Raw genomic sequence first — 19,207 nt, 5'->3', positions numbered from 1 at the left:
GCGACTCCTAGAAGGGGTCACGCGCGACCTCGCAGAGACTAAAACGCTAAAACCATGAAGGTCGCCCTGCGCAACGTCCAGTCCTACAGCCCCAGCCACGTGGCCCACCCCTCCTACGCTTCGTGGACCCCACAGACAACCGCCCCAGCGGGGGCACTGCCCACCAATACGCCTGCGCTGCACGTCAGCCAGCGAACCCTGGGGGCCCCCGATGCTATTTTTGCGGCCAACAGAAGCACCCCCGCCAACGCTGCCCGGCCCGCGATGCCCTTTGTAAAGCCTGCGGGAAGAAGGGCCACTTCGCCGCGGTGTGCCAGGCCCGCCCAATAGCCGCTATCGCCCCACCCCCCTCGGTCACAGACAATGGGCGCCGCCCCCCCCCTCAGACCACGTGCGGCCAGTGGGCACCGCCATCTTCCCCTCCGCGCAACATGTGCGTTACATGGGTGCTGCCATCTTGTTCCATCCTCGCAACGTGCGTTCCATGGGCGCCGCCATTTTGTAACCCTCAAGATCTTCGGGCGCCGCCACCTTGTCTACCCCTCAGCACATGGGCACCACCAGCGTTCCAGGATCCGAGCTCACCAGCCGCCCCATTACCCGATGACCAATCAAGACTCGCCTCCATGTCAATCGACCAGTCTCGTCCGCATAACCTGACCAACGCATCCACCAGCGTGAAAGTCGACGGACATGTAACCTCCTGCGGACTCAGGGAGCACCGAAAGCTTCATACACCCGGATACGGTAAGGCGCTGCTCCCTCACGATACACCCCACCAACCAAAAAATCTCCCTGGCCTCCGGATCCCATTGCGTAGCGATCCGGGGGTACTGTACGGTCACGCTCACGGTCCAGGGTGTAGAATTCAGCGGCTTCCGCCTCTACGTCCTCCCTAACCTCTGTGCTGCACTAATCCTCGGCCTGGACTTCCAGTGCAACCTCCAGAGACTAACTCTGAAATTCAGCGGGCCTTACCACCCCTTAATGTGTGCGGCCTCGCGACCCTAAAGGTCAACCCACCTTCCCTCTTTGCCAATCTAACTCCAGATTGCAAACCCGTCGCCACCAGGAGCAGACGGTACAGCACCCAGGTCCAGCGGCTGCTTCGGGAAGGCATCATCGAGGCCAGCAACAGCCCCTGGAGAGCTCAAGTGGTAGTGGTTAAAACTGGGGAGAAACACAGAATGTTCGTGGACTACAGCCAGACCATCAACCGGTACACGCAGCTCGACGCGTACCCCCTCCCACGCATATCTGACATGGTTAACCAGATTGCACAGTACCGGGTCTTCTCAACGGTAGACCTGAAATCCGCCTACCACCAGCTCCCCATCCATAAATCGGACTGTCCATACACCGCCTTTGAGGCAGACGGCCGCCTATACCACTTTGTTAGGGTCCCCTTCGGCGTCACAAACGGGGTCTCGGTCTTCCAAAGGGAGATGGACCGAATGGTCGACCGGTACGGGTTGCGGGCCACCTTTTCGTACCTAGACAACGTCACCATCTGCGGCCATGATCAGCAGGACCACGACGCCAACCTTGCTAAATTTCCTCACACCGCTATTCTCCTAAACCTCACTTACAACAGGGAGAAGTGCGTGTTCAGCACGAACCGCTTAGCCATCCTTGGCTATGTGGTCCAGAACGGAGTTCTGGGGCCCGGTCCCGACCGCAAGCGCCCCCTCATGGAGCTCCCCCTCCCCCACTGCCCCAAGGCGCTCAAACGCTGCCTGGGGTTCTTTTTGTACTACGCTCAGTGGGTCCCAAACTATGCGGACAAGGCCCGCCCACTCATACAGTCCACCCAGTTTCCCCTGACGGCCAAGGCCCAACAGGCCTTCGCCCGGATCAGAGCTGATATTGTTAAGGCCACAGTGCACGCTGTAGATGAGACACTGCCCTTCCAAGTAGAAAGCGACGCATCAGACGTCGCCCTTGCGCCACCCTCAACCAGGCAGGCAGAGCCGTGACATTCTTTTCCCGCATCCTTCATGCCTCAGAAATTCGGCACTCATCCGTCGAAAAGGAGGCCCAAGCTATCCTTGAAGCTGTGCACCATTGGAGGCATTACCTGGCTGGCAGGAGGTTCACTGATCCTCACTGACCAACAGTCGGTAGTCTTCATGTTCAACAACACACAGCGGGGCAAGATCAAAAATGATAAAATCTTGCGGTGGAGAATTGAGCTCTCCACCTATAATTACGAGATTATGTATCGCCCTGGCAAACTCAATGAACCTCCAGATGCCCTATCACAAGGTACATGTGCCAGCGCACAGGTAGATCGACTCCAGGCCCTCCACGACAGCCTTTGTCTCCGAGTCACACGGTTGTACCACTTCATTAAGGCACGAAATTTGCCCTACTCCGTCGAGGAAGTAAGGACAATCACCAGGGACTGCCAGGTCTGTGCGGAGTGCAAGCCGCATTTCTACCGGCCGGACCGCGCGCGCCTGGTGAATGCCTCCTGCCCCTTTGAACGCCTCAGCGTGGACTTCAAAGGCCTGCTCCCCTCCACCAACCGTCACACATATTTTCTCAGTGTGATCGACGAATACTCCAGATTCCCCTTTGCCATCCCATGCCCCGACATGACGTCTGCCACCGTCATTAAATTCCTCAACACAATCTTCACTCTGTTCGGTTTCCCCGCCTACATCCACAGTGACAGGGGACCCTCCTTCACGAGTGATGAGCTGCGTCAGTTCCTGCTCAGCAGGGGTATTGCCTCCAGCAGAACGACAAGCTATAACCCCCGGGGAAACGGACAGGTAGAAAGGGAGAATGGGACGGTATGGAGGGCCGTCCAGCTGGCCCTACGGTCCAGAAACCTCCCAGCCTCCCGCTGGCAGGTCGTCCTCCCTGATGCACTCCACTCCATTCGCTCATTACTCTGCACTGCCACAAACAATACACCCCATGAATGTCTTTTTGACTTCCCCAGGAAGTCCACACCCGGGGCGTCGCTCCCGACTTGGCTCGCAGCTCCGGGAACCGCGCTGCTCCGTAAGCACGTCCGACTCCACAAGGCGGACCCGTTGGTGGAGAGGGTGCACTTGCTCCACGCAAACCCCCAGTACGCCTACGTGGCGTTCCCGGATGGCCACCAGGATACTGTCTCCCTCAGGGACCTGGCACCAGCAGGTTCCACACCCACAACCCCTCCCCCTCCAGGACCATCCGTCCCCCCCCTGCCCACGCCCGGCGATGAAGAGGATTTTGGCATGCTCCCGGAGTCACCATCGACCAGATCAGCACCAACATCGCCGACACCACTACGTCGCTCCCAGAGGAACATCAAAGCCCCGGACCGGCTAAACCTCTGACCGGTCCACCGGACATCAAAGGACATTTGTTAGCTCAAATCTTGTAAATATTAACTCATTGTTGTATATAGTTATCCACCACCCCCGCCGGATTAAATTTTTAACAGGGGGTGAATGTGGTAAACCACTGTTGCACCTGTATTAGGTGATGTACGGTAGGCCCTGTACTACAGGTTCGCCGGTAGTCCCTGCCTGTATAAATATGTGTGTCCTCCAGCCAGCAGCCGTTTCGCCAGCTGCTGTGGGAGGCCACACATGACAGCAATAAAGCCTCAGTTGGATTCAACTATCGTCTTTGTCCAATTGATCGTGCCTCAGGGATAAATATTGGAAAGCACACCAGGGAGAACTCTTCAGGTCCTCTTCAGGATAAGTGCCAAGGGATCTTTCACAGGGTCCCTGAGAGGGCAGGCCAGCTGAGCTCAGCAACAGCCATTGTTACACAATACCTTGCCTTTAACATAATAAAATGCCCCAAAGCACTTCACAGCTGCGCATTAGGAAGCAAAATTTGACACTGAGCAACTTAAGGAGATGGGAGGGCTAAGGTTGGTCAGAGAGGCAGAGTTTAAGGAACGGCAAAGGAGAACGGGAGTTAGAGAGGTTTAGGAAAGGAATTCCAGAGCATAGCACCAAGGCATCAATCGAACTACATTAAAACATTTTTTTTAAGAGTATCCAATTATTTTTTTTTCCAATTAAGGGGCAATTTAGCATGGCCAATCCACCGAACCTGCACATCTTTGGGTTGTGGGGGTGAAACCCACGCAGACACGGGGAGGATGTGCAAACTCCTCATGGACAGTGACCCAGGGCCGGATTTGAACCCGGGTCCTCAGCGCCGTAGTCCCAGTGCTATCCACTGCGCCACTGTGCTGCCCACTTCACTCGAACTACATGAGTAATTAAGGGTGCTCCAGAGGCCAGAATCAGAGTGCAGAGATCTCAGAGGATCATAAGTTGCACAGTGGTGAGCAATGTTGCTTCACAGTTCCAGGGTCCCAGGTTCGATTCCCGACTTGGGTCACTGTCTGTATGGAGTCTGCACGTTCTCCCCGTGTCTGCGTGGGTTCCTTCCGGGTGCTCCGGTTTCCTCCCGCAAGTCCCGAAAGACGTACTGTTAGGTGAATTGGACATTCTGAATTCTCCCTCTGTGTACCCGAACAGGCGCCGGAATGTGGCGACTGGGGGTTTTCACTTTAACTTCACTATAGTGTTAATATAAGCCTACTTGTGACACTAATAAAGATTATTGTTATTGTAATGTTGCTTGACAAGGAGCAAGCCTGGGTCAACGAGCACAGGGATGTTGGGCGAACGGCACTTGGTGTAAATCAGGAAACGGGCAGCTAAGTTTTGGATGACCTTAAGTTTATGAAGGGTTGAATCCGGGAGGTGGTTACTTAAACTTGAATAAGATGAGACGGGTGTACAACTTCACCGAATCACGATTTTGGCACGGCGCCAAAGCAGGCCATTCAGCCCATCATGTCCATCCCAGCTCTCCCAATACGCATTATAACTTAATGCCATTCTCCTGCCTTTTCCCTCATATCCCATGTACATTGTTCCTATTCAAATTATCTATTTGAAGGGGGAGGGGAATACCCCAATCTTATCATTATGTGGGCAGCACGGTAGCATAGTGGTTAGCACAGTTGCTTCACAGCTCCAGGATCCCAGGTTCGATTCCCAGCTTGGGTCACTGTCTGTGCGGAGTCTGCACATCCTCCCCGTGTGTGCGTGGGTTTCCTCCGGTTTCCTCCCACAGCCCAAAAATGTGCAGGTTAGGTGCATTGGTCATGATAAATTGCCCAGTGGCCAAAAAAGGTTAGGTGGGGTTACGGGGTTAGGGTGGAGGTATGGGCTTAGGTAGTGTGCTCTTTCCGAGGGCTGGTGCAGACTCGGTGGGCCGAATGGCCTCCTTCTGCCCTGTACATTCTACGATTATCGCCTTGCCTCCTTCAGGGTGGAATTTAAACCTGCAAATGACTTTCCTGGGAGCATTTCAGATTTAAACAGGGAGTGGAGGGCGAATGTATATTGCACACATGAGAAATCACTGCTCTGGCTGCCAAGTCAATCCCACCAGTGGAATGAAAAGGAAATATTTCCATTTATATGGTACCTTTCACATCCCAAAACGCTTTACAGTCAGCAAAGTACTGTTCAAGTGCCACCCCTATCTTAATGTAGGGAAGACGGGCACAGTAAGCTTGAATCAAACAGTCATGTGAACAAGGAATTATTACAGTGCAGAAGGAGCCCATTTGGCCGATCGTGTCTACACCAGGATCTCCAAATGAGCATCATGACTTAGCACCATCCCCCTGCCTTTTCCCCCAAACCATGCAAATTGTTTCTATTCAAATAATCATTCAACGCTCTCTTGGAAGCCTTGACTGAAACTGCCCCCACCACACTTCCAGGCAGTGCATTCCTCACAACATTTAGAAACATATAGAGGTCCACAGCACAGAGAAGGCCCTTCAGCCCGTATCTGGGCAGGTCCAAAACAACCACTTAACTATTCTAATCGCATTTTCCAGCACTTGGCCCATCATAACCTTGTAAACCTTGGCATCACAAGTGCACTTGTAAATACTTCTTCAATGCTATCAGGGTCTCTGCCTCCACCACCCTTTCAGGCAGCGAGTTCCAGACTCCCACTGCTCTCTGGGTGCAGATGTTTTTCCTCACATCCCCTCTAAACCTCCTGCCCCTTACCTTAAATCTATGCCCCTTGGTCATTGATCCCTGCACCAAGGAGAAAAGTTTCATCCTGTCTACTCTATCTGTGCCCTCATAATTTTATACATCACAATCAGGTCTCCCCTCAGTCTCCTCTGCACCAAGGAAAGTAACGTCAGTCTCACAAATCACTCTTCATAACCAAACACTCCGTCCCACACAACATCCTGGTAAATCTCTTTATTTCCAGTGCTATCACATCCATAGAATCCTGGCTGTACAAGAGGCCATTCGGCCCATCAAGTCTGTACCGACCCTCCAAGAGAGCACCCCACCTAGGCCCATGTCTCTACCTACCCTTTTGGACACTAAGGGACAATTTATCATGTCCAATCCACCTAACCTGCACATCTTTGGACTGTGGGAGGAAACGGAAGCATACGGAGGAAACCCACGCTGACACGGGGAGAAAGTGCAAACTCCACACAGTCACCCAAGGCCGGAATTCAACCCCGGTCCCTGGTGCTGTGAGGCAGCAGCGCTTACCACGCATCACCATGCCACCCTCCTATAATATGGATTCCAGAACTGAACAAAACCTAACCAATGTTTTATAAAGTTCCAGCATAATCTCCCTACTCTTAAACTCTTAAACTATGCATCGGCTAATAAAGGCAAGTGTACCATATACCTTCTTAACCACTTTATCAATCTGCTCTGCTACCTTAAGGGACCGGTGTACATGCACACCAAGGTTCCTCATATCCTCAGTGCTTCTCAGGGTCCTGCTTTTTATCATGTATCCCCTTGCCTTGTTCAGCGCAAGTGTATCACCTCACACTTATCCAGATTGAATTGCATTTGCCATCGATCAGACCATCTGACCAGCTCGTCTATATTTTCCTGTAATCTAAGGCTTAGACTCCTCGCTATTTACCACCCCACCAATTTTGGTAACATCCGCAAGCTTACTGATCAACCCTCCTACATTCTAAATCATTGATGGAAACCGCAGACAGCAAGAAAATGCTGGAAAATGGGATGAGAATAGTTAGGTGCATGAAGGCCGATGCAGACATGATGGGCTGAAGGGTCTCTCCCTGTGCTGTAAAACTCTGCACTCTATCTACTCTGTCCAGTCCTTTCCTGAGTTTGATCACCTCACTTCTAAAGAGTGTTTTTACGCAGTGATCAATCGAGTCACGAATGGCAACAGTGCAATGAGCCAGGATAAAAACGCAAGAGGAAAAAATGCTCAGCCTTGCAAATACTGCTCTTCGGGTGAGGGACAGACCTGTGGCTTTCAACTAAACGAATGCAGGCCTGTGTGTGAGTGAGGGGACACACGCTATCTGTAGCTCGCAAACTTTGTCTGTTAGGAAAATCTAACCTAGTTGATAGAACAGAAGTGAATTGTGGCAAAAAGTATGAATGGTTCAAATGTTTTATTTATTGCCCATAAAAATGATATCACACACGTAAAATGGATATCAATATCTTTCCCAAGTCCTCCATTTAGTTGCCACCCAGTGGCTTCGACTCATCTATAATTATCCTCCCCGGTGCTTTCAGCCGGCGGAATCGAACTATCCCCGCATCCACACGATACCCCGATTTCTTGTCCTGAATGTTCTCATCCAGTCGCTTTCTTGCCATCTTCAACATTGTAATGTTGCGACTGGTTTCCGCCATTGCTTCGTTTAGCACTCCGATACCCTAGATTGGGGCAATGGGGTTGCAGGGTGGGGAGAGGTGCAGTGAGATAAAACAAAATCAATTGGGTTAAAGAGAAAGCTTCCCTCACTCAACATCCACGCTATCCCCCCCCTTCCCAGCCTCACCATTTTTCTCTTTTAATTCATCTCAATCTCATCTGTACTCTTTCAAAGGCTATTACAGATTCTGCTTCTGCCACCGTTTCTAGCACATTCCATGTTAGAAAATAGGTCATTTGGCCCTGCTTCGCCAATGCGATCATGTCTGATCCTATATCTCGATGCCATACTCCCACACTCTCCCAATACTCCATGATGCCTTTAAAGTCGAGAAATATACCTATCTCCTCCTTAAATACATTCAGTGACTTGGCCTGCACAGCCTTCTGTGCTAGAGAATTCCACACGTTCAGCACCCTCCGAGTGAAGAGATTTCTCCTCATCTCAGTCCTAAATGACCCACCATGTATCCTGAGACTGTGACCCTGGGTTCTAGACCCTCCCCACAGCCAGAGGAAACAACATCCCTGCTTCCAGTCTGTCCAGCCCCGTCAGAATTTTATACATTTAAATTAGGTTCCCTCTCATTCGTCTCATTCCAAATTCCAGTGAATACAGTGCCGGCCGACCCAATCCCTCCTCATAAGACAATCCTGCCATCCCGGGAATCAGTCTGGTGAACCTTCGCTGCACAGAGTAAACTGGATTTTCATCTTTACAAAGAATAAAGACAAGTACAGCACAGGAACAGGCCCTCCGGCCCTCCAAGCTGTGGTAATGACCACTGTTGTATATATTAGGAGATGTGTGGTAAGGCCCTGTACTACAGGTACGGGGATAGTCCCTGCCTGCTGGCTCCGCCCAGTAGGCGGAGTATAAATATGTGTGCTCCCCATACAGCAGCCATTTCGCCAGCTGCTGTAGGAGGCCACACATCTTAGTGTAATAAAGCCTCAGTTGTATTCAGCTCTCGTCTTTGTGCAATTGATCGTGCATCACAAGCCTCTGCCGATCTATATCTAACTAAAAAAAACCTTCTGCCCTTACTCGGTCCGTATCCCTCTATTTCCTCCCTATTCACTTATCCATTCAGATGCCTCTTAAATGTCGCTAATCTGCCTGCTTCCACCACATCCTCTGGCAGCATGTTCCAGCCACCCATCACACTCTGCGTGAAAAGTTTACCCTGTACATCTCCCTGAAACTTACCCCCTCTCACCTTGTATCTGTTCCCCCTTGTAATTGACACTTCCACCCTTGGAAACATCCTCTGACTATGCACCCTGTCTATGCCTCTCACAATTTTGTAGATCACTATCAGGTCTCCCCTCAGCCTCCATCTTTCCAGTGAAAACAATCCTAGTTTATTCAACCTCTCCTCATAGCCAACATCTTCGAGACCAGTAAACATCCTGGTGAACCTTCTTTGCACTCTCTCCAAAGCTTCCACCTCTTTCTGATAATGTGGTGACCAGAACTGCGTGCAATACTCCAAATGCAGCCTAATATAGCTGCAACATGATTTCCCAACTCCTGTATTCAATGCCCCGGCTGATGAAGACAAACATGCCATATTACTTCTTAATCACCTTGGCCACCTGTGTTGCCACTTTTAGGGAACTGTGGACCTGCACACCCAGATCCCTCTGTATGTTAATGTTCAAAGGGTTCTGCCATTTACAGTATAATTCATACCTAGATTTGATCCTCCAAAATGCACCACCTTGCATTTGCCCGGATTAAACACCATCTGCCTTTTCTGTGTCCAAGTCTCCAATCTATCTATATCCTGTTGTTTCCTTTGACAACCTCGGCACTACCAGTAACTCTGCCAATCTTTGTGTCATCCGCAAACTTACTAATCAGACCACCCACATTTTCCTCCAGATCATTTATGTATACTACAAACAACAGATCCCAACACTGATCCCTGTGGAACACCACTAGCTCCAGATCTCCATTCTGAAAAACACCTTCCACCGCTACTCTCTGTCTTCTATAACGAAGCCAGTTCTGTATCCATCTAGCCAGCCCACCCCAAATCCCATGTGTTTTTAGTTTTTGTAGCAGTCTGCCATGTGGGACCTTGTCAAACATCTTACTAAAGTCCGGAGAAACTACGTCTACAGCCCTTCCCTCATCAATTTTCTTTGTCACCTGTTTAAAAAATAAAAGACTCAATCAAGTTAATGGCCCAACAATCGGAACAGGAGGACATTGTTCAGCCCCTTGTTTTTTTTTTAAAGTATTTTTATTCCAAATTTTCAACATTTTTACAATTTATAACAGTGACAAAACCCGTCCAACACATTAAATCCCCCACTCACCCAAACCTCCACCTCCCTCCCTTCCACTCCCCACCCCTCCCTCAGCAGTCAACGGTAACCAACTCTCCAAATTGCAAAATGAACAATCCTCAACTTTTGTAGAACCTGCCACTCGCCCCCCCTTATAGCAAGCTTCACCTTCTCCAGGGCTAAAAACTCCATCAGTCGCCCCCGCCACACCGAGGCACCAGGGTGGAGAAGCTGACCTCCCGCCCCCCCCAACAAGATCCACCTGTGAGCAATCAGCGAGGCGAATGCTAAAACATCTGCCCCCGCACCCGTCGGCAGCTCGGGCCGGTCTGACACGGCTTCTAGGAGACCGGGCTCCACACCCACATGTAAGACTCTCCAGATGGTGCTGAACATCGTCCTCCAAAACCTTTCCAGCTTCGGAAGGAACAAAACACATGAACATGGTTCGCAGGAACCCACCCACATCGCTTACCGACATCGTCCATCCCCTCAAACAGCCGGCTCATCCTTGATTTTTTGAGGTGCACCTGTACACCACCTTCAGCTGTGTTAGCCCCAACCCTGTGCACAAAGTCGAGGCATCAGGAGCGGTGCCATTGCCAACGCCGCAACCCCGACACCCTACATGAGCCCACCTTCAACCTTATCCACAAAGCCCCCACCTCCCTATTCCATCCCTGGACCTTCTCTGCATTCGCTGCCCAATAATAAGACATTAAATTCAAGAGGCCTAGCGACCGATGCACCCTGTCCAGCTCCCCCATCAATTCATAGAATCATCATAAAATCATAGAATTTACAGTGCTGAAGGCCATTCTGCTCATCGGGTCTGCACCGGTCCTTGGGAAGAGCCCCACCCAAGCCCACGCCTCCACCCTATCTCTGTAACCTAGTAACCCCATTTAACCTTTTTGGACACTAAGGGCAATTTAGCATGGCCAATCCACCTAACCCGCACATCTTTGGACTGTGGGAGGAAACCGGAGCACCCGGAGGAAACCCACGCAGACACGGGGAGAACATGCAAACTCCACACAGACAGTGACCCAAGCCGGGAATCGAACCTGGGACCCTGGAGCTGTGAAGCAACTGTGCTAACCACTGTGCTACCGTGCTGCCCAATTCAGCGAACATCTTCGCAAAAACACTTTATTCAAGCAACTTAATTTATGATTAAACAAAAAGGTTGAGGACTTGGGGAGGGCACCCCCACAGGCAGACCCCAATGAACCTCAAATGTTGTCTCATCGACCCATTCTCCAGGCCCTCCACCTTGGCTCTGAGCCCTTTATTGACCTCTGCCATCCTCCATTGGTCAACTTCCGGGGTGCGCCATGGAGGACTTCCGGAGTGGTCACATACAGGGCAGCTCCTGCTCAAAGTCACAGAAAAGAGCTCTTTTTAACCAATACTGGGTGTAATTTTGATGAAAAGACATGGGTGAATGTTGGAGGAGTACTTTTCCCCGGGAGTGGTATGTCTGCTGGTTACCAGACCCGGCAGAAAACAGTGAGGGATTTGGCTGGAAAGTTGGAACAAGTTTGTGCTGCAGCAAACAGCAAAAGCCACTTTAAGCATGCAGGTGGGAGGGGGAGGGCTGATGCAAGCTGGAAGGCTTCAACTTGACTTGATGGCCTTTATTAAAGCTGAATTCCAGCAGCAGAGGGAACAAATGCGGGAAGATCGCGCAAAGGCCATTGAAGACGTGGTGGCACCCCTGAAGAGTTCTCTGGAGCGGGTGGAGAAGTGTTTGGAGGTTCAGGGGTCTGAGATTCGGGAGATTGAAGGAGTGATCTCAGACCACAGCGATCGTGTGGTGACTGGAAGCGGAGGTGGGGCTCCTAGGAGACCTCTGTAAAACGTTGAAGGCAAAGGTGGAGGAGCAGGAGAATGACTCGAAAAGGCAGAACCTGCGAATAGTGGGCCTGCCTGAAGGGAGTGAAAGGTGTGAGTGCCACAGGGTACGTCTCGAAGATGCTGGCGGGGCTGGTGGCAGAAGGGGAGCTAGATAAGGCTCCTAAAGTGGACCGAATGTATAGGTACCTGAGGCAGAAGTCTAGATCCGGGGAGGTGCCACGGGCGGTGATAGTGAGGCTCCACAAATTTGAAGAGAAAGAAAAGATTCTGCAGTGGGCCAGGGGGAAGCGTACCTGCGACTGGAAGGGGAATAGCGTCCGAATGTATCAGGACATTGGAGGCGTGTTGGCAAAGCGACAGGCAAGCTTCAACAAGGCCAAGGCGGTGCTGTACCGGCAGCAGGTCAGGTTTGGGGTGCTCTACTCAGAGAAATTATGGGTGACGTTCGGAGGCCGGGAGTATTATTTCAAGACCCCAGAAGCCGAAGACTTCATTAAGGAGCATAAACTGGGTGAGAACTGAGCGGACAATGCTTGGGAACTAGGGGGGTGGCACTTTCCAATGGTTGGGAGCATGTTTGAAGTGGAGGTAGGGATTGGGGGATTTTCGCCTTTTTTTCAGGGGGGGTTTGCTGTTTACTGTTGGGATTGTAAGGGGTGGAACATTTATGTGGGGATGGATGTTCCCGTTCCCCCTCCTGTTTTCTGGGACTGTCTACGTTTAACATTTGTTTGTTTGCTTTTGGAGAAGGCTGCCTGGAGTTCAGGAGAAGTCTTTGTTTGGGTGGGAGAGGGTAAAGTCAACAGGGAGCCTGCCTCCTTGAGCTGAGGAGTGGAAGGGGGAAGGGGAGGTCATTGGCAGGTGTCTTTGGGCAGGGGCTGCTGAGCTAACAGGTTATGCTGGTGAACGGAAGTGAGGTGGTGGGGGAGAAGGCCGAGAGGGGTGGCCAGGGGTAGGGGAAGTGGGGGCTGAGAGGGGAGAAAGGGGGGGGGGGCGAGGAGGTTGTTGCGACGTGGCAGGGGGTGAGAGATGAAATGGTCATGGGCAGAGAAAGGTGCCATCTGGGATGGGCTAGGTACAGGGTAGAATTAAAGGGGTGGGAGTTACCATGTTTGAGGGGCTGTTCGTTGTGGGGGAGGGGGGGGGTGAAAAAGGGGGAAAATCTGTACAGACTGTATAGTTGATTGTTGGGAAGTATGTTTCCCGGGGTGTTTATTTGCTGTAACCTGTTTTGATACATGTTTGTAATAAAATACATTTTTTAAATAAAAGATGAACTGGTCGCTATGTTGTGACAATACATCCTCCATCCCCTTCATCTTCTCCCCTTGCCCCCGCACCTCGGCCGACGTCTTCGTCAATACAATCGCCTCCCCCACCTACTCCTTAAGCGAAACCGTCATCTCTCTCCGAAGCATCTCCAAATGTTTAGCGAACAGCCTTCCAAACTCCACTGACACCACCTCAGTCAGAGTTTCAACTGTGACGGGAACAGCCGCACCCGACAAATTAGCCCCCGCCATCTTTCCTCCCGCAGGACTCACAGCAACACTCGCCGACAGACTTTCGCTCGCCCCTTCTTTCCAAGACCGTTTTTCTGGGACTTTGTCATTCCCCCAACTCCTTATGACTTCCCACACCAGCTGATCTGAAAAGTACCCCTGAGACCAGGCATAAACACCCAAAAAACAAAGACTCCAGCAGGAGCCACCTAATGTGCGATCTCCACTTACGTGAGCCCCTTGTGACTGGTTCACTGTTCAATTCGATCACGGTGCATCCTGGAACTATCCCCCACTTTCTGCATTAGTTCCCACAATAGGTTTGCCGAACAAAAATGCAACACTCTCAGGTTTTGGCTGTTCTCGGTTGACCCTCACTGACCCTGGCAGATTTTTCTGATCAGGGAAGAGAGTTCCGGTTTCCCACTGCACTGCAAACCCACCTTGACAAGAGTCGCTGCCTCAGGAAGTTGGGTCGCTGGGTGACGTTGGTAAACCTTCACCAGGGGTCTGTCTAGACGTTCACGTGTGGTGAGGTACTTGCTGCTCTCTGGGCCCTAAAGAACAATGGGGGGGGGGGAAAAACCGAACATTAATTCCAAGTGACCTGAAGGAATTAAGGAGACGTGAAGTCAGCCGGGTTCCTGTTGCTGATCTTAGATCCTAACCCATGACTGCAACCACTTAGCCGCAGAAGTGACACCACTTTGTTATGAGTGTATGGGAACAGCACCACCTCCAAAGTCACGCACCATCCTGACTTGGGACCATATCGCCGTTCCTTGTTCCAGAGTCAAAGGTCCTGGAACTCCCTTCCTAACAGGACTGTGAGTGTACCTTGTGTTAGGAAATTAAGATTCTTTACGTAATTTATATTTGTATTATGTGCGTTAAGAATAAGGTAGACGTTTAAGCCTAATTCGTGTTTCTGTATTTATGTGTTAAGAAAGGGTTAAAAATTCAGTTTAGCCTCATGTTAAACTAAGGTGCCAACGAGTCTCTGGTTTAGTTTCACTTTAAACTTTGCCTGCATTATAATGAAGGTTTTATGACGTAAACGCAATTGTAGGGTTCAAAAATATGAAGCTGTTGCTGAGCAACCAGAGACTCATTGAAAAGCAGAAGCACTTCAGTTTTCTGTTTTGTACCAAGTACCCCAGAGGCAAGAAGCATTGCCCAGAAATTGGCAAGACAATACAAAGGGGCAGAAAGCAAGTCCCAGAAACTAAGAATATAAGAAATAGGAACAGGACTAGGCCATTTGGCACATCAAACCTGCACCGTCATTCAATAGGATCATGGCTGATCCGACATTCCTCATGTCCACTTTCCTGCCCTTTCCCCAGAACCCTTGATTCCCTTACTGATCAATAATCTATCTATCTCAGCCTTAAATATACACAAGGACTCTGCCCCCATTCTCTGTGACAAGGAGTTACAAAGACTTAAAGTCCTCTGAGAGAAGAAATTCCTCTTCATCTCAGTCTTAAATTGGCACCCCTTTATTCTGAGACTATGCCCTCTGGTCCTAGACTCTCCCCCGAGGGGAAACATTTTGTCACTATTTATCCTGTCAAACCCCTTAAGAATCCTGTATGTTTCAATGAGATCACCTCTAAATTCCAGCCTGTTTAACCTTTGCTCAGATGATAATCCCTCCATACCGGGGATCATCCCACTGAACCTTCTCTAAACTGCCTCCAATGAAATAATATCTTTCTTTAAACAAGGGGAACAAAACTACTCGCAATGCTCCAGATGTGGGGTGAAATTCTCCGTAATTGGCGCGATGTCCGCCGACCGGCGCCAAAAACGGTGCAAATCAGTCCGGCATCGCGCCGCCCCAAAGGTGCGGAATCCTCCGCATCTTGACCGGCCGAGCCCTAACCTTGAGGGGCTAGGCCCGCGCCTGACTGATTTCTGCCCCGCCAGCTGACGGGAAAGGCCTTCGGTGCCCCGCCAGCTGGCGCGGAAATGACATTGCCGGGCGGCGCATGCGCGGGAGCGTCAGCGGCCGCTCACAGCATCCACGCGCATGCGCAGTGGAGGGAGTCTCTTCCGCCTCTGCCATGGTGGAGACCGTGGCGAAGGTGGAAGGAAAAGAGTGCCCCCACGTCACAGGCCCGCCCGCGGATCGGTGGGCCCCGATCGCGGGCCAGGCCACCGCGAGGGCACCCCCCGGGGCCAGATCGCCCCGCGCCCCCCCCAGGACCCTGGAGTCCACCCGCGCCGCCTTGTCCCGCTGGTAAGAGAGGTGGTTTAATCTACGCCGGCGGGACAGGCATTCTAGCAGCGGGACTTCGGCCCATCCGGGCCGGAGAATCGCCGGGGGGGGGGCCCGTCAACCGGCGCGGCGCGTTTCCCGCCCCCGCCGAATATCCGGTGCCGGGGAATTCGGCAACCGGCGGGGGCGGGATTCACGCCAGCCCCTGGCGATTCTCCGACCCGGCGGGGGGGTCGGAGAATCTCGCCCGTGGTCTCACCAGTACCTTGTACAGCTGCAGCAAGAGTTCCCGACTCTTATACTCCAACCCCCTTCAAATAAGGGCCAACATTCCATTAACCTTCCTGATTCCCTGCTGCACCCGTGTGCCAGCTTTCTGTGTTCCATGCACAAGTACCTCCCCGCCGCCCCCCCTGCTCCCCCGAGTCCCTTTTTGTTGTAGCTGTCTGCAGTTTTTCTCCATTTAATTAATGCTCTGTTCTTTTGTTCTCCCTTCCAAAATGAACAACTTCACATTTTCCCACATTATACTCCATTTGCCGTCCTTTTTGCCCATTTACTTAGCCTCTCAATACCTGTCTGTATCCCTCTCGTAACTTTCATTTCCAACTATTATTGTATCGTCTGCAAATTTGGCTACAGTGCATTCGCTTCCTTTCTCCGAATCACCAATATATATCGGAAACATGCAATCACAGCACTGATCCCTTTGGAACTCCACTGGTTACAGGTTGCAGAAAGTTCTAGAAATTAGGGAATGGGATAGAGGAAGATGGATTCTAGGAGACCTGCTAAAGGTATCAGGTTCTCTTGAGTGAAGTTAAAATAAAAAAGAGCAGAGCAAGTGCTCTGAATTAAAGAGAAAGCTGCACAAAGCAGATTTAAAGTCAGCTAGCGAGAAGCCGAGGTGATCCGAAGGTGGCTGACACGATAATACAGCCTGTGGTCTGTTGTTGTGGCTGGGTCCCTGAGAGATTGCGTGGAACCTTGAATGCACAAGGTGTTCCCGGGCCGAGGAATACTGGAGGGAGAGGTTGAAATCCTGGATGTGGATCCTTGGTGAAGGCATAAGAGCGAATGCCTTGTGTGGGAGAAGATTACAAAGTGTGTTCTTTGAGAGTGGGGTCGTGTGAAAGTCAGAGTTCCAGTGAGACCAGTTGGCTCACAACGTGACAAGTCTGGGGGGATTTGATGAGAAATCCACAGAAGTTGTTTTGGATGTCTTCTGAGCAAAGCTTAAATAGGTTGGGACTCTACTCAATGGTCTCAAGAGTGTGGTGTGTCTCATCGCATTTTGCCTATTGGTTTACAGGGACTGTGTACTTACTGAGAACATGAGAGTGTAAGATAGATTTGATAACTTGCGTTATCCTTACAAATCTGTGTACATCTGTAAAGGTATAGCTGGGATGAAGGAGTAGTGTGCTACAGTTTATCTTTTCTTGTGTAATAACTGTTTTATTATTTTATTAAAAGTTAATTGGCAGCCCTGTGACTCTGTTCGTCCATGTCTCTAAACCAGTGTTCTTCAAAGTCGGGGGCGCGACCCGCGGGTGGGTCGCGGGCAGGTGTCGGGAGGGTCGCGGAGCCATTGTCCGCGGCGCTCCCGATCGTGCAAATCCCCACGCAGCAGTCGGCTTTTCATAACACCGGCTGCAAGCGGCCGCGACATGTTTAAAAAAAAAATTGGCCGCATTGCACAAGCGCGCACGATGATCGCACAGGCGCATGCGTGCCGATAATCGGGCACGCATGCACAGTGCAGCTACTATTGTTTTTAATGGTTGCAGCTTTTTGTTTTACAAGTTCTGTCGTGGTTTTTATTCATTTATTTAATTCACTTTATTTTTTATACAAGTTTTATTACTTTTTAAAATTTATTTTATGCTTTTTTTTTACAAGTTCGGGGGGGTTTAATTTGATAAAATTTTACAGGAAAAAAATTCAGAACTTTGGACAGATGGAGACTCCATACATTTCGACACCGGAAGGCCTCACCTTCATCCAACAGGTTCCATTGGAGGAGCGCGTACGAGGGCCAAAGGGATCCAAAATCATTTCCTCCATTTTTGTCAGCAATAAAAAAAGGTAAGAGAAAATGTCGGGTCGCGCAGGTCGGCCGGCGTGGGTCACGAAGGTCGGCCGGCGTGGGTCACGAAGGTCGGCCGGGTTGGGTCACGAAGGTCGGCCGGTTGGTAAAAATGGGTCCCCGGAAAAAAAGTTTGAAGAACACTGCTCTAAACAAATAATAAAAGTTAGGATCTATCCAGCCAGGTTCCCCTTTGGGATCTGAATTGCCCATAGAATCATAGAATCCCAAAGTGCAAAAGGAGGCCATTCAGTCCATCAAGCCTGCACCTACCTTCTGAAAGGCACCCTACCCAGGCCCGCCCACCCCACCCTATCCCTGTGACCCCACCTAACCCGCACATTCCTGGACACTAAGGGGCAATTTTAGCATGGCCAATCCATCTAACCTGCACATCTTTGGACTGTGGGAGGAAACCGGAGCACCCGGAGGAAACCCACGCACACACGGGGAGAACATGCAAACTCCACACAGTCGTCACATAAGCTGGGATCATAACACTTGCACCACATGGATTGCCGGGACTCAAGAAGGCGGCTCACCACCACCTTCCCAAGGACAATGAGGGATGGGCAACAAATGCTGGGCAAGCCAGCGATGCTTATGACCCACAAACACATTTTAAACAATAATTAAAATCCAGTACATCCTACTGGAAAGAATTTTCATTGTGAAGATCAGAGAGAGGTAGGGACATGATAACACTCACTCAAAGAGGCCATTTTTGATCAGGTGTTCAAGGACAGTAACAGCCACTCCTTAAGGCCAAAGACAGAATTGATGAGTGGAAGTCCGGTTGCTTCGTCTCTGATCAATAGCTGACGTCTCCGATTAAACTGGGTCACAAACCCTGAGTGCGGGAGGCACTAATTTACATTGAAAAATAAGCCTCTGCATTCAGAGGGCAGCAATTTGATCAGAGGGCACGAGTCATCTGGGAGGGCGGGGGAGGGGCGCGGTCACTGAACTGCGACACCCAGGCCCACGATTCCTTTAGCGGGTGTCCTGGCCATGGTGACTTTCCGGGGTCAGATTTTACCCACCTCCTGAACTCACCGCCTCTGCAGGATTCCCAAAGGCTGGCGCCGCCTCCTACCTACCAGAATTACGCCGCTTGACAATTCCATCTCATCGTACCAGCGCTGAGTTCGGTAAATGGCGGCTCTCGTCTCCCCAGCGCTGACTTCCATGTGTTGCTGAAAGGGAGAATGATGCAAAAATGAACAAGATTTCTGATGTTGTGTTATGTGAAAATGCCTTGCATAAAATATTTTCTAAAAAACAATGAACAAGATACAGCCAGTGCGCGCCATCCGAGAAATAATGGTCATCTTAGTTTCGCTCTCAGCTCGTGTTTACTAGAAGAAGTGGTGCTGATTCTGATAGGTTAAGGATACACTGCTTTAGACTGGTAGGTGCATAGACTACATCACAGTGTGTCAACCTCTCTGCCACATCACCCACCATCAGAGACCAATTGATGTTCTTCTCTCTCAC

The 19,207-nt window shown here is 50.7% G+C and overlaps 1 protein-coding gene across 2 annotated transcripts in view; it reads right to left on the bottom strand.

Moving 5' to 3' along the window:
* Positions 1 to 7,451: 7,451 nt before the first annotated feature.
* The window catches only part of tektl1 (tektin like 1), a 111,283-nt gene continuing 99,527 nt past the window's right edge, over positions 7,452 to 19,207 (bottom strand). For both annotated transcript variants that reach the window (XM_072475368.1, XM_072475367.1), the window contains exons 6-8: positions 18,811 to 18,906; positions 13,841 to 13,954; positions 7,452 to 7,739 (exon numbers count right to left, since the gene is read on the bottom strand). In XM_072475368.1, coding sequence (XP_072331469.1) covers positions 7,539 to 7,739; positions 13,841 to 13,954; positions 18,811 to 18,906 — 411 coding nt within the window. In that variant the 3' untranslated portion in view covers positions 7,452 to 7,538. The remainder of the gene's footprint in view (positions 7,740 to 13,840; positions 13,955 to 18,810; positions 18,907 to 19,207) is intronic.

Source organism: Scyliorhinus torazame, chromosome 14 (genome assembly GCF_047496885.1).
Source record: "Scyliorhinus torazame isolate Kashiwa2021f chromosome 14, sScyTor2.1, whole genome shotgun sequence".
NCBI classification, from domain to species: domain Eukaryota; kingdom Metazoa; phylum Chordata; class Chondrichthyes; order Carcharhiniformes; family Scyliorhinidae; genus Scyliorhinus; species Scyliorhinus torazame.
The sequence above is the reverse complement of the archived record's forward strand: the minus strand, read 5'-3'. Positions and strand labels throughout refer to the sequence as shown.